Genomic DNA, 12,427 nt, shown 5'->3' with positions numbered 1-12,427 from the left:
AGCAGAGACTATTCCTGCACTGTTCTCTCGCCCTCAGTAGTCCATCTGCTGTTGCAGGGTGGGGGATGGGGGTACCCAGTGCACTTAGCATACTCACCCTGCGGTCAGGCCGTGGGGCAGGACCTGTAGCTCCCACTGGCTGGGGTTCACTATCCTGTTTTTTCAAGTATTTGTAGCTCAGGAGGTTGTACCAACGCGTGGACCTCTCCCCAGATTGGCAGACCTCTGCCAGGCTGATCTGGGCACCTCCCTGTTAGGAACAAAGAAAAAGGGATGTAAGTAAAGGAGAACTCAGTTCCTGGGGACAATATGGAAAACAGCAGTCACCATGAGATGGAGCATCCTAGGGGGAAGAAAGCTTGGTGTTAGCTGTTTTTGACAGCTCATATTTGTTGGCTTATTCACTTCATAATTTCTTTTCCTGATACAGGGTTTCATGACATTGTGAATGCTGGTCTAAAGTGTACTTCAGCCATTCAATTACCCGGGACTGGGTGCATCCTGTGACACCCATTTTTATACTCCCCCTTCCTGCCCGGCCTTTCTGGAGATAGTCTTGCAGTATCACCCAGGCTAGCCTTGAATGTACTATGTAGACAGAGCAGGTCTTGAACTCTTGTTGATCCTCCTGCTTCAACCTCATGAATGATGGTATCACAGCCATATGCCACCATACCCAGCTTCTGTGTGTGCCTGTGTGTGTACAGTTTCTTTTGAGACAGGGTTTCGTGAAGCCCAGGCTGGCTTCACACTTGCTATGTAGTTGAAGATGACCTTGAACTTCTTATTGTCCTGTCTCCACTTCCGACTGCTGGGATCACAGGTGTATACTTGCTACCAGGCTCAGACTTGGCCCATTTATAAAACCGGGTTATCTGAATTTTGTCTGTTGATACCATGCCTGTGCTAATCATATTCAGGCTTAGGTTCCAGGCCAAGTACTAAGGATAATGAGAGTCCCCACACAGCCCTCCTTCTAGCAGCGAACAGCCTCCAAGGAGCACAACACTGAACAAGGTCACAAGTGAGGTAAAAAAAACAACGCTCCCTTTACATTCCTTATGAGAGGAATTTGTCAAAATATAGAAAAACGTGGACATAATTCACCCTGTGGCCTAGGAATCCTACCTATAGGTATCTATCCCACAGATAGAAGTACAAAGTGATTCATTAACATGAGCCTTCATTTTGGCTCTCTTGGTAATAGTAAGAGAGTCAAAGGTCCAGCAACAAGAGACTGGATGAATACACTATAGGGTATCCCTGTAATGGACTATTATACAGCTACACTAAAACATAAGGAAGACCTCTTCATACTAATGCTGACAGACTGCCAGGGTATATTAAGGGGAAAACAGAATGATGTAGACCTGGGCACCCCCCCCACCTCCACAGAGTGATAAGTGATAGTTAATCTTGATTGACAACTTGATAACTTGGTAGGATTGGGAGATGCCTAGGAGATTAATAGAGCACACCCCTGTGTGCCTCTGAAGGCAATTTCTAGAGACAAGTAGATGATGAGGGCTCTGATCCAAGCAATAATTTAATCGAATGATGGATTCAGAATCTATGATAGACTATTGTGTAGTTGTGGAACTGTGGAAGGTGGGACCTAGGTGGAAGAAATGAGGTCTTGGAGTGTACCTCGGTATTAGTTACTCTCCTGCAGCTGTGATAAAATACCTTGACAAAAAGCAAGTTAGGGAAGGCTTTATTCTGGCCATAGTTCCAGAGGGGATACAGTCCATCATGGTGGAAGGTGTGGCAGAAGTGTGAGGTCAGCCTGATCACATTTTATCCATGCACAGGAAGTAGAGAGAGGTAACAGGAAGGGGGACCAAAATATAAAACCTTAAAGACCACCCCCACAAAAATGGTATATGTCCTCCAGTAATGCCCTGCCTCCTATGGGTTTATAATCTTCCCAAACAATGCCACCAACTAGGAGCCAAATGTTCAAATATGGGAGCCTATTTGTATTTTCTTTCTGTATTTTGCTTTACCTTATACAGCTTGTTTGCTTAAAAAAAAAAAAAAATCTTGACTCACAGTTTTTACAAAGTGAAGCAGAGGGCTGTGTGGTACAGTGGGTGGAACTAGCATAGTTTATATGAGACCCTGAGGGGAGGAGAGGCACAGAAGGAAGGGAAGGCTAGAAGATAGAATATAATCATTCTTGAGACCGCAAGTCAGCGAGAAGTCATGGGAAGGAGGGTCAGAAGATGGTGCTCTCAGTTTGCGTGGTAGGTAGTCAGGCATGGCACCTCTCTGAGCCTCCACTTTTTTTTTTTAAATATCTAATAAGAAGCCTAATATATATGTAATTGCACAATGTTTCAGGAAAAGGGATCACATGAGCATGTGTTCAACAAAAAATAATGGAAAGATTAAGAATACACAAATCAAAATTGCTAGCTATATAAGGCTTGAGGGGTTGAGGGGATATACTTTCACACTTTTCCTTTGAAGCATATCAATGCATTCCTTTTTAACATTTTTATTTAATGTGTATGAATGTCTTGCCTGCATATATGTGATTGCACCCATGTATGCAGTGCCCACAGAGGCCCAAATTGAGCTACAGACAGCTGTTAGCTGCCATGTGGGTGCTGGAAACCAAACCTGAGTCCTCTGGAAGAGCAGTGAGTGCTCTCAACCACTGAACCATCTCTCCAGCCCCATACATACATTCTTCAAGATGAAGAGGAAGAGCAGTAGACTAACCTACTTCCTGGAGAAGGGAATTATTTCAAACACCATGTTCTCCTGTCCATCCTTAGTGTGAAGCATGTGAGGCTAACTTTACTCCTCTTCAGAGGTTTTAACTATTTCACCCAGTCTGAAGAGGTCAGGACAAATTTGGGTTTCAATGCATTCACCTTCCCCTTTGTCTTCACATACCAAAGGCTGGGCCAGGGGATGGTAGGCACATCAGAAGGCAGTGTGCAAAGTGGGCCTGCAGCTGGGCAAAGGCTCGTGATGGTGCACCAGATGAGGGAAGGGCTCTTCAAGCTACCCAACAATCTTTCTTCTAGTTTGCACTTCTATAGGCGGGGCATTTCCAGTCTCAATCTGAATCTAAACTGTTCCAAAACCCAAGACTATTTGATCAACATGACGCCACAAGTAGAAAATCCCATGTCTTCTCTTCACTCACAAAATTATGTTAAATAATCTATAATTACTTTCAGACTGAATGTACAAGGTGCATCAGAAATAAATACATTTCCTGCTTAGATTTGGGTTCCAATCCCAACATATTTCATTATATATGTAACTATTCTAAATAAATAAATAAATAAATAAATAAATAAATAAATAATAAAAACCCTGAAATCCCAAACAGTTCTGATCCCAAGTATTCCTGACAAGGATATTCAGCCTGAAACAGGAGATACCAGAACACAGCACAGACCATACTAAGATTGGGTGACTAGTGGCAATTTCTGAGAGAAAGGTGTTGAGTAGGGGAGAGGAAGCCAGCACATTGCTGCCACTTTTCTGTTTTGACACCAGCTTTCTCACCAGGGAAACAAGAAAAATAGCTCCTACCTGCAGGGCTATGGGGAGGGTTATGTCAATTCAGGACTTAAATGCTTGGCATACTCTAGGCATCAGAATAAATGTAATATACACAAGTATATGTATATTACTCATTTATTCATTCAACAAGTATTCCCCGAGCCCATTACAGATTCTGCTGTCAGAGAAACATCTAGAACACGATTCTCCCCCAGGGGCTGAGTTTCCTAGGGAGACAGTCAAACACACTGGCTATTACAGTACAGAACATGACAGGCTATGTTTGTGGTGTGAAGGGGGAGGGATCATGAGAACAGCTTGGAAGCACGACACCTCCATCAGATTATTACTAATTACAACAGGGTTCACTGCCTGCTGTGCTGGCTCAGAACTGTGACTATCACTTACCTCCACAAACTGAAAGCATTTTAAGGGCATTTGAGTGTTTTCATTCATTCATTCATTCATTCATTCATTCATTCATTCATTCATGGATTCAACACATACACTTTGCTGAATATTCTCTAAGGACTGGCATGTGAGTGTGAGAGAGCCAGAGGAAATGGTCCAGGGAGATGGAGTGTAATGCAGAAGAGCACTTAGGGCTGGTGGGAAACCAGTGAGGATAACTTTCAAAGGACACCACACAGCATGGCTGAGTGCATTTTCTGCACCAGTTGCTCTGGTGGAAAGGAAGAGGTGCAAAGTGCACTTTGACAAGGCTGAGGCTTTGCCAAGTTAGTAAGGCAAAGTGACGAAGCAACAAGTGGCCTGTTGTAATGGCCAATGCTGGGGGTTGCCTTGGCACAACTTGAGCTGTGTGGCACTGACATTAGCAGGTGGGGGTAGCATAATGCCACACGAACATAGTGGTAGAATTGCTGCCCACAATCTTAGGGAAGGCCAGCCATGTGTTCCCCTAAACCCTGAAGTCTGGGGAGCTGAGAGCCCTTGGTCACCCTGAGAAGCAGTACAGTACAAGTGACATGCAAAAAAGATGAATCTGTGTTCAAATCCACCTGGGTCAGATCACTGGATGACCCTGGCTGGCTACTTAGCCTTTCTGGGTTTTGCTCCCTTCTCTGTGAAAATGCAGATTAGCCTACACTTCTTCCTGGGGCTGTGCTGAAGACTAAAGGAGACAAGACAGTCCCCACAGGGCTCTTGGCCTAACAGAAAACATACAGGCACTGCTTGGTAACGGTAATGGCAATGGCTTACAACAGACTGAAGATTCCACAGCCCCAGCAAGGCAAGGGAAACCCCATATGGGAACAGTAAAAGCCCTTCGCGCCCTCCTATCCCACTTCCTCTCCTCCAGCTACACAAACACACCAGCCTGACACTCCACGTCCCCTTTGAGGGCAGACAAGGAGGTTTCTCATTGGTCATGGACAGCAACAAGCCACTATAAGATGAGCGCTTTGGCTGCTGCCATGGCAACCAGCAATAGCCAGACTTCAATTAGAAAGGAAGAATAAAAGGCATCCACTTAGGAGAAGAAAATAGGATTGAGTTGCTTCTCATTCTGGAATTCCCAGGGCTGAAGAAAAACTTCACTGGAAAAGCCTGGGTGTGGAAAGGCTTTCAACTTTCTTTGAGTTTCCATCATGTCTCACAAACCCTTTCTACCAGGGAGTCCTGAGATGATAGAGAAGACACCCAGGGGCTCTAGAATCTGTGTGCTGTAGACAAGGGTCTCCCCAAGTTCAAATATAGCTTCTGCCACTCTGACTCAGTTTCCCACTAGTGTAAAGTAACTATTTGGAAGTCTGAGTAAGGATCCATGAGGATGCTTGTCAGGAACTTAAGTCAGTGCTCGTCACATAAGTGTCATCCTACTCATGTTCACTGCTGCATTTTTGTCAATGGTAACAACATCATAAAAGGCAGGCATTCTGTTATGGGCCCCAGCTGAGCAGGACAGTGACAGGAGTTCTTAGCCAGTGAATACTTAGCCCTCACGGCCTCTCTGCTGCTCTACGTACTTGTTACACCAAGAGTGAGGCAGGCCTACAGCATCTGAATCCCTGAGCTTGTTGGAAATGCAGATTCTCAGGTCCTGTCCAGATATGCTGAATCCAAACCTGCGGTGTTGACCACAGTGCAGGTGACTACAGCCATACGCACCGGATCTGAGCAGTGCTGTGTCGGAGCTTCACCTGTTCCCAAGAATAACCGGCATGGTAGGCAGTAAGAACTGCATTTTACAGATTCAGGAACTGAGACTGGGGATTCAAGAGTCTCAGGTGACAGGGCCGGAAAGAACCAGCCTGGTGACTCGACCTTATATCCCAAAGATGCGGTCCCACAATTCCTCAATGGAAAGGGTTCCCTAGCACAAGCAAACTTACATGAGGCGGGCAAGCTAAGAGGCCCCCACTCTAGGCAAAGGCCCATGGCTCCCACCAGGAGAAAGGAGACCAGCCTGCAGGTGAGGCAGCAATGGCATGGCCACTCTCTAAGCTTCCACGTGGATGGAAGGGAAAAGGCTGAGTGTAGCCGACACACCCCAGCCCATCTCTGCACACACTCCACATTTCCTTCTGTCGCCTCAACCCATCCATTTCCAGTACAGCCTACATCACAGTTATGGGCTAATTGCCAAAGCTGGCTCCTTGTCTAAGGGGCTCTCTCTAGATCTCCAGTGCCCTAGCACTGATGGGCTCCTAGCAGAGATCAGAGTGAATGGAGCTCCCTCCTAGTTCTAATGCCCACATTGTTTTAATGATACCTGAGCCATCATTAAAAACTCTGAAATGGCCTCAGAGTTAAGAAAGTCTTTCACTTCTTCCAAATCATTTGTGTGTCTGAAGGCCCTCAGTGAGGTGCTACTTTCCCTCTTCCAGTGGGAAGGCTGATCAGCCTTGCTGTCTCTAACCGAGGGCTTTCACAGAACTGCTGCACTTCCAATCCTGGCTCCTGTCAATGTGAGAGGAGGCGGAAGCCAGAGGAGCAGCAGGAACCCCATTCACTGAGCTTCAGATGTTTCAGTAGTGCTTTGTATGTGTTCTCATATAATCCTTACAACAGCTGCCAATGGGCAATCAGGGAGGCCATATTTGTACTCTAAGAACAAGGAAAATGGGAATCAGAGATGTTAAATAACTTGCCCATAGCCACTCAGTTAGACGGCAAGGGGTAAGGATGGATCCGAATGTCAGTCTCCTGGTTCCTATTACTCTGTGCTTCTTGTCTGGTCTCTAATATAGCACAGGAAGGTGATGTATGCAGCTGGCATCTCCAGATCCTTTCGGGTCAACCACCCTCCTTACAAAAAGAGCATCCACCCAGAAATCTTAGAACACTCTTCCCTGTAGAGACATCTCTGCCTAAAATCCAGAATGAATGTGACTGACCCATACTACAACCTGTATCACTTTCATGCCTTAAAGACGAAAGGCTAGGTGGATAGACAGATAGACAGACAGACACAGCCCTCACCAGGCACTCCTCTGAATGGTTCCTGTCAGTGGTACAGACGTCTACTCGTAAGGTCTTCTGGTGAAGTGCTGGGTAGGACATGGACACCCAGAACACCTCATTGAACACGAGTGTGTCTGCAGTGTCCAGAGGCCGGGTCCGGAATAGGCAGGTGGTGCTTTCAGAGCAGGGCAGGATGGCCACACGAATGTTCCTAGAGGAGAGAGAACCGCCAGAGGGTGGGGTCAGCGGGGGCTAATGCACTGATTAACTAGCTGCAGAAATCCCCAGGGAGACAACCATGGAAGAGAGAGCGCAGGGTGTCTCTTTAGGTGAAGGATGCAAGAAAAGCCCAAGGGTACCAACTGCTCTTCTTCCTGAGGTCTTCAAATTCTTAGCAACTCATAGGTGAGCCAGGTACAAATGTCAGTATGCAGCAAGATCATCAAGGGCTGCTTGCTAGCACTGAGGAATGGTGGGAATTTGAGGATCCTCCTGCACTAAAGAAAAATGCTCTAATCCCCTCAGGCAGGAATTTGAAAATTCTTTTGTGTGTGTGCTGGTGTATGTGTGTGCGTGTGTATGCATGAAGGGAGGCCGGAGGTCAAGCTTGGATGTTGTCTCTAAGGTGCTATCCATCTTGTTTTTTGAGACAGGGTCTCTCATTGGCCTAGAGCTTGGTAAGTAGGCTAGGCTGGATGGCTAGTAAGCCTCATGTTTTGCCTTAGTATGGGGATTGCAAATGTGTACTATCATACCTGGCCTTTTTATGTGGGTTCCGGGGATCAAATTCTCATTTTCATAGTTGTGTGGCCAGCCACCTTACCAACTAAATTTTACTAAGCTATCTCCGCAGCCTAAATTGACAATTCTAACCAAACTACAGATGCATTTGCCTTTGCACCTAAACCTTGCCCTTGGGCACTACCCCACAGATAGCCTTGCACAAGTACCAAAGAATGTGGAAGTTTCTGATCTTGGCTTTGTTAGTATGGGCAGAGACTGGAGATAATCCCCAGTCCTGGTCTGGCCTTCTTTGGACTTTGTCAACTTTCCTTCCTTCTCCTGTCCTACTCCCAACCCCCAGATGTTGGCTTGATGCAGCAACTCTTGCTCTCTAGGTCTTATGGTCTAGCTGCTGGGGGAAATATGTAGGTGGGTGAGTGCTATAAAACATGAACCCAGTCAGCCAGCCTATAACGAGGCTACACACAGTGTGGGTGATGCCATCATAGCGGTGTCTAGGTACCAAGCATCCAGTCTCCTCCTTTCTAGAGAAGCATAGAGACTAGTGTTCACTTGAGAACCAGGGAGCTGTCTCCTTCTGCATAGAGAAGATAACATGGATAGTCACTATCCTCATGGGGTAAGAGCCCAGGAGGGCAGCATCCATGAAGGACCAGCTCACCTGACATTCCTAGATGGGAACCCAGGTTATATCAGAAAGGAGTGGAATTGGTCTAGAGTCCTGTTCTCCAAAGGTGGCAAGCCTGTCTTTGTGCCCATGTATGACCAATACTGGCACGCTCACATGTATTAAATGCCCACAGCAGTTCTTGGAGTTGGAGCAAGACAGAGCTAGAGTGCTCCTGGAGATGTGCACAGTGGGTCAGAGGGTAACACACAAACGCCGGACTTCATACTCACACTTTCTGGTCTTGCTGCAGTAACAGAGCAGAGAGGTTACTCAGCTGGATAACCAATATTGCAAACTGCTTATTCTTCTCATCATATCTGAAATGAAAAGGGGCAGGCAGAGCACCAGTCAGCACATATTTCTTTCTTAATAATCCTAAGTCATGACTGCTGGCTGCTGTGGCAAGTGTAGTGAGCTGGACAGCACCCAACCAGAGCTTGGCTGCCATGAGTAGACACAGGTCCAGAGCCGGCAGTCAACTAAAATTTGATTTTATGAAATGTATTGCCGGCATGTGTGTAAGTGCATCCATGTCATGCAATGCCTGAGGAGGTCAGAAGAGGGAGTCAGATCCCCTGAAACTGGAGTTAGGACAGTTCTTAGCTGCCATGTGAGTTCTAGGATTTGAAGTGAGGTCCTCTGTAAGAGTAGTCAGTGCTCTTAACAGCTGAGTCATCTCTCCAGCCCCATTTTATTTTTTTTAGGTTTGAGATTTTTATATTTGTGTACATACATGTGTGCGCAGGCACTCATGTGGAGTCCAGAGGACAACTTTTGGAAAGTCAGTCCTTTCCTTCCTCTGTGGGTTCCAGGGATTGAACTTAAGTCCCTAGGCTTTTGTGGCAAGTGCTTTTACCAGCTGAGCCATCCTCCTGGCCTACGTGTTTGAATTTTTAAGAGATAGCAGAAGTCTGTGTGAAATTTCCTGATGTTGAAATGCTGGCAATTCCTAATAAAAAATAGATCAGAGTCATCCCCCAGGAAGAGAAACCAGCAGTAGCGACAATGTTTACGTTAGCTTCCAGGCCACAGTTCCCCAGGGCCAGCTTGGGTCTGGATCACTGAAAGACAACAGCCACAACAGTGGATGCTGTGCAGGCAGGAGGCCTATGCTCTCTTCCACTGTCCAGCTCAGTGCAGCCATAAGGGGAACAATGCTGTGGATGAACAAGGGGTCCCATGTAGACCCTCCTCTGTCCTTGTGCCCTGTCACTTACTTCAGGGCAATCTGAACCCGAGTAGCACCCATGGCTTCTGATTCATCACTGTCAAATGCAGTGGCTTCTGAAGTGCCCAGTCTGAAAAGCAACAGAGGAAAGGGTTAGCTTTCCCATATCCACCCAGCAACTCTAGAAACAGAGTTCTCATTGTGAGGCTGTGTCCCCCAGAAGGAAAGCTTGGGGGTGCTCAGTGTGTCTCAGAACCCTGATTTCCCCAGGTGCTTGGGAGCCCTTTCTAGAAGGGACTGCTTTTCTCTAGCACCTTTTCTTTGCAATCACCAACCCAGAATCCACATTTGGCCCAGGAGCTGGGACACCATCTCCGTCTTTGCTTCCTATACTTTTACCCCCAAACAGGGCTGCCAGAGAAAGCTGGGTGACTGAAAATGGCTTACTGGAGCCCTACCACACCTGTTGTGCTTGGGCTTGCACATCCAGAGATCACAGATTTCCAGACACAGGACAATATTAGAGACCCACCTCTGCACGGAAGCTTCATATACACCACTGTCCCCGGCCACCGACTCATCAGACACAGCGGCAGAGACACAGGCCACTTTCAGACCGCACCCTGGGGCCACACTTGCTGCTGCGCAAAGGGAGGGGGAGGGTAAAGGCAAGTTCAGAAACAAGTGTCTTTGCCACATAATTCTGATCTACTCTCATGTAAGATGGTTCCACTGAATTCTAACACCTCTGAACTCTCAAGTAAGGTCTACCTCTGCTTGGGTCAAGGGAGGGGGGTCATGTGTACTTTCATGTCTACTACCCTGGGCTCTGGAACGAAACTGTCTGGCTTCAAATATGGCTCTGCCACTTCCTGCTTTATGATCCTGGGACACTGACTGAACTCCAGTAAGCCCCAGATTCCTCCTCTGTGAGGTAGGAATACTACTTACCTTATAGGGCTACTGGGAGGCCTGAATGAGGGAAAGACTATAGTTCAGAGACGGTACAAATTCCACTGCATGATGTTCAGGGTTTGCGTATGTGTGTGTGTGCACACATGTGCATGCACCTACGAGTCCATAAGTGCATGGGTACACATGGATGCCTATACATGTAGTCTAAACGTCAATTCAGGTTCTGTTCCTCGGGAAGCACATGCCTTGTTTTTAGAGATAGGGTCTCTCACTGTGCTTTGAGGCTCTGCATTAAGCTTGTCTGACTGACCAGCAAGCCAGAGGTATCCACCTGACTGTCTTCCCTAGTACTGGGATAACAAGCTTTAACCCCCACCCCCCAAACAAGACAAAACAAAACAAAACAAAACAAAACAAAACATGGGTTCTGGGGATTGAACCAGGTCCCAATGTTTGTGCAGTAAGCACTTTATCAACTGAGCTATCTCCCCAGGCCTGGGCTCTTTTGCTTTTTAAGACTGGGTTTTGATATGTAGCCCAGGCTGGCTTCAAACTCACAATCTTCCTGCCTGAACCTCCTGAGCACTGGGATTATAAACCTGAGACACTGAGTCTAGCTACTATTAGTGTTGTCTAGATTCTCCTTACATATCTGGGGAAAATCAACAGTTCCTGCATCCTCAGGAGAGGATTAAGCACCTGATCTCCCACTCAGTCAATCCAGTTCACCCATGTCTGCGTCTTCTCTTCTCTACCCTTAGCAAAGGTCTCAGGAGGTCTCTGATGGGACTCATTACTGGGCTGACTGCATGTGGTACAAGTTTCCTCCTTGCCCAAGTAATGAGCACCTGCAGTGTGCAGGGTCTACTGCCAGGTCCAGACCAGAGCTACAAAATTAAGAAGGCAGTTCCTGCTTCCCAAGATGGTCAGCTGCAGGTACTTCACCCTACAGCCAACATTCCTGAGCACTTGTGCATGCCAGGCCCTGGGGGCAGGTGAAGACCCAGAGCTGGAAGTGAAGAGCTGCACAGAGACTGTACAGAGACTCGGGGGGCATAACAAACTGGGGAAAGGGATAGATGGTAAGGAGAGTCTGGGGCACATCAAGTGCTGGAAATGGGAAGCTTTTCCCAGACTTGTCCCACACCCGCTGATTCTATAGAGACCTCCTGCCTTCAGCCCTATGCATCTCCATCTTCTGCTAAACCACTTAAGGAGATTAATTTGTCTCCTGACTGAACGGCGGCACTAATCGCATAACCTGCTTAGTGTCTGAGCTCTGCCTGGCACTGTGGGGGAGGCTTCTGGGATGGCACCTAACCCCATGTGCTATCTCCAGTTTATGAGTCTGAGTGTCCTGGTGGCCCCAGATCCCCATCAAAGATACTTCTTAATCTGTGTTGGAGGATCTACCTGCACCCCCTGCTCTCCAGGGAACAATTAGCTTAAGCTTGCCACCTGAGGTACTAGAAAGCTTGTTTTTATTTTTGTTTGAGAGCAGTCAGCAAGGTTCCCTTCCTGATGAGGAACCCCAGGGATCTCACAGCCCCTCTTTAAAGACATGCTGACACTCAGAGCCTTTAGTTAACCAGGAAAGCTCAGCACCCCACCATTGGCCCCTGCACAGGAGGGACAATTCCAGGCACTGCAGATACACCACTGTCCACTCTGAAAAAGACAACATCCACTTCACAGGGCTATGAAGCTTAAATGGGTAAATGTGTACAACAGGGCCTGACTCTTTAGATACCCAGTTACTAGGGTTGCTGGGACAGCACAACTGTGGAGCCCCAGGTGAGCTTACTGAGCACCCTGCTGTGCCATGACCATCATGTCCAGCACCTGGTGGACTTGGTGGGCCTGGCAAGTACCAAGACAGTTGTACATCTGTGTGACACTGAGCCACCTCCTACCCTAAAGCTGGGCACAAGGGCTCAGTAAGGCATGGCTTCCATGCCCAGCTTCCTCGTTTGCTGTGA

The 12,427-nt window shown here is 47.2% G+C and overlaps 1 protein-coding gene across 3 annotated transcripts in view; it reads right to left on the bottom strand.

Annotated features, from left to right (window-relative positions):
* Wwc1 (WW and C2 domain containing 1) overlaps nt 1-12,427 on the bottom strand; it is a 173,330-nt gene that overhangs the window by 28,025 nt on the left and 132,878 nt on the right. For 2 of the 3 annotated variants that reach the window (XM_029562089.1, XM_008830152.3), the window contains exons 12-16: nt 10,066-10,174; nt 9,583-9,663; nt 8,596-8,682; nt 6,970-7,162; nt 98-250 (exon numbers count right to left, since the gene is read on the bottom strand). In XM_029562089.1, coding sequence (XP_029417949.1) covers nt 98-250; nt 6,970-7,162; nt 8,596-8,682; nt 9,583-9,663; nt 10,066-10,174 — 623 coding nt within the window. The remainder of the gene's footprint in view (nt 1-97; nt 251-6,969; nt 7,163-8,595; nt 8,683-9,582; nt 9,664-10,065; nt 10,175-12,427) is intronic. The other variant, XM_029562088.1, reaches the window with a different exon arrangement.

The sequence above is a fragment of the Nannospalax galili genome, unplaced genomic scaffold (genome assembly GCF_000622305.1).
Source record: "Nannospalax galili isolate Female #2095 unplaced genomic scaffold, S.galili_v1.0 scaffold1154, whole genome shotgun sequence".
Lineage (NCBI taxonomy): Eukaryota > Metazoa > Chordata > Mammalia > Rodentia > Spalacidae > Nannospalax > Nannospalax galili.
Note: the sequence above shows the minus strand (reverse complement) of the source record. Positions and strands in the feature narration are given on the sequence as shown.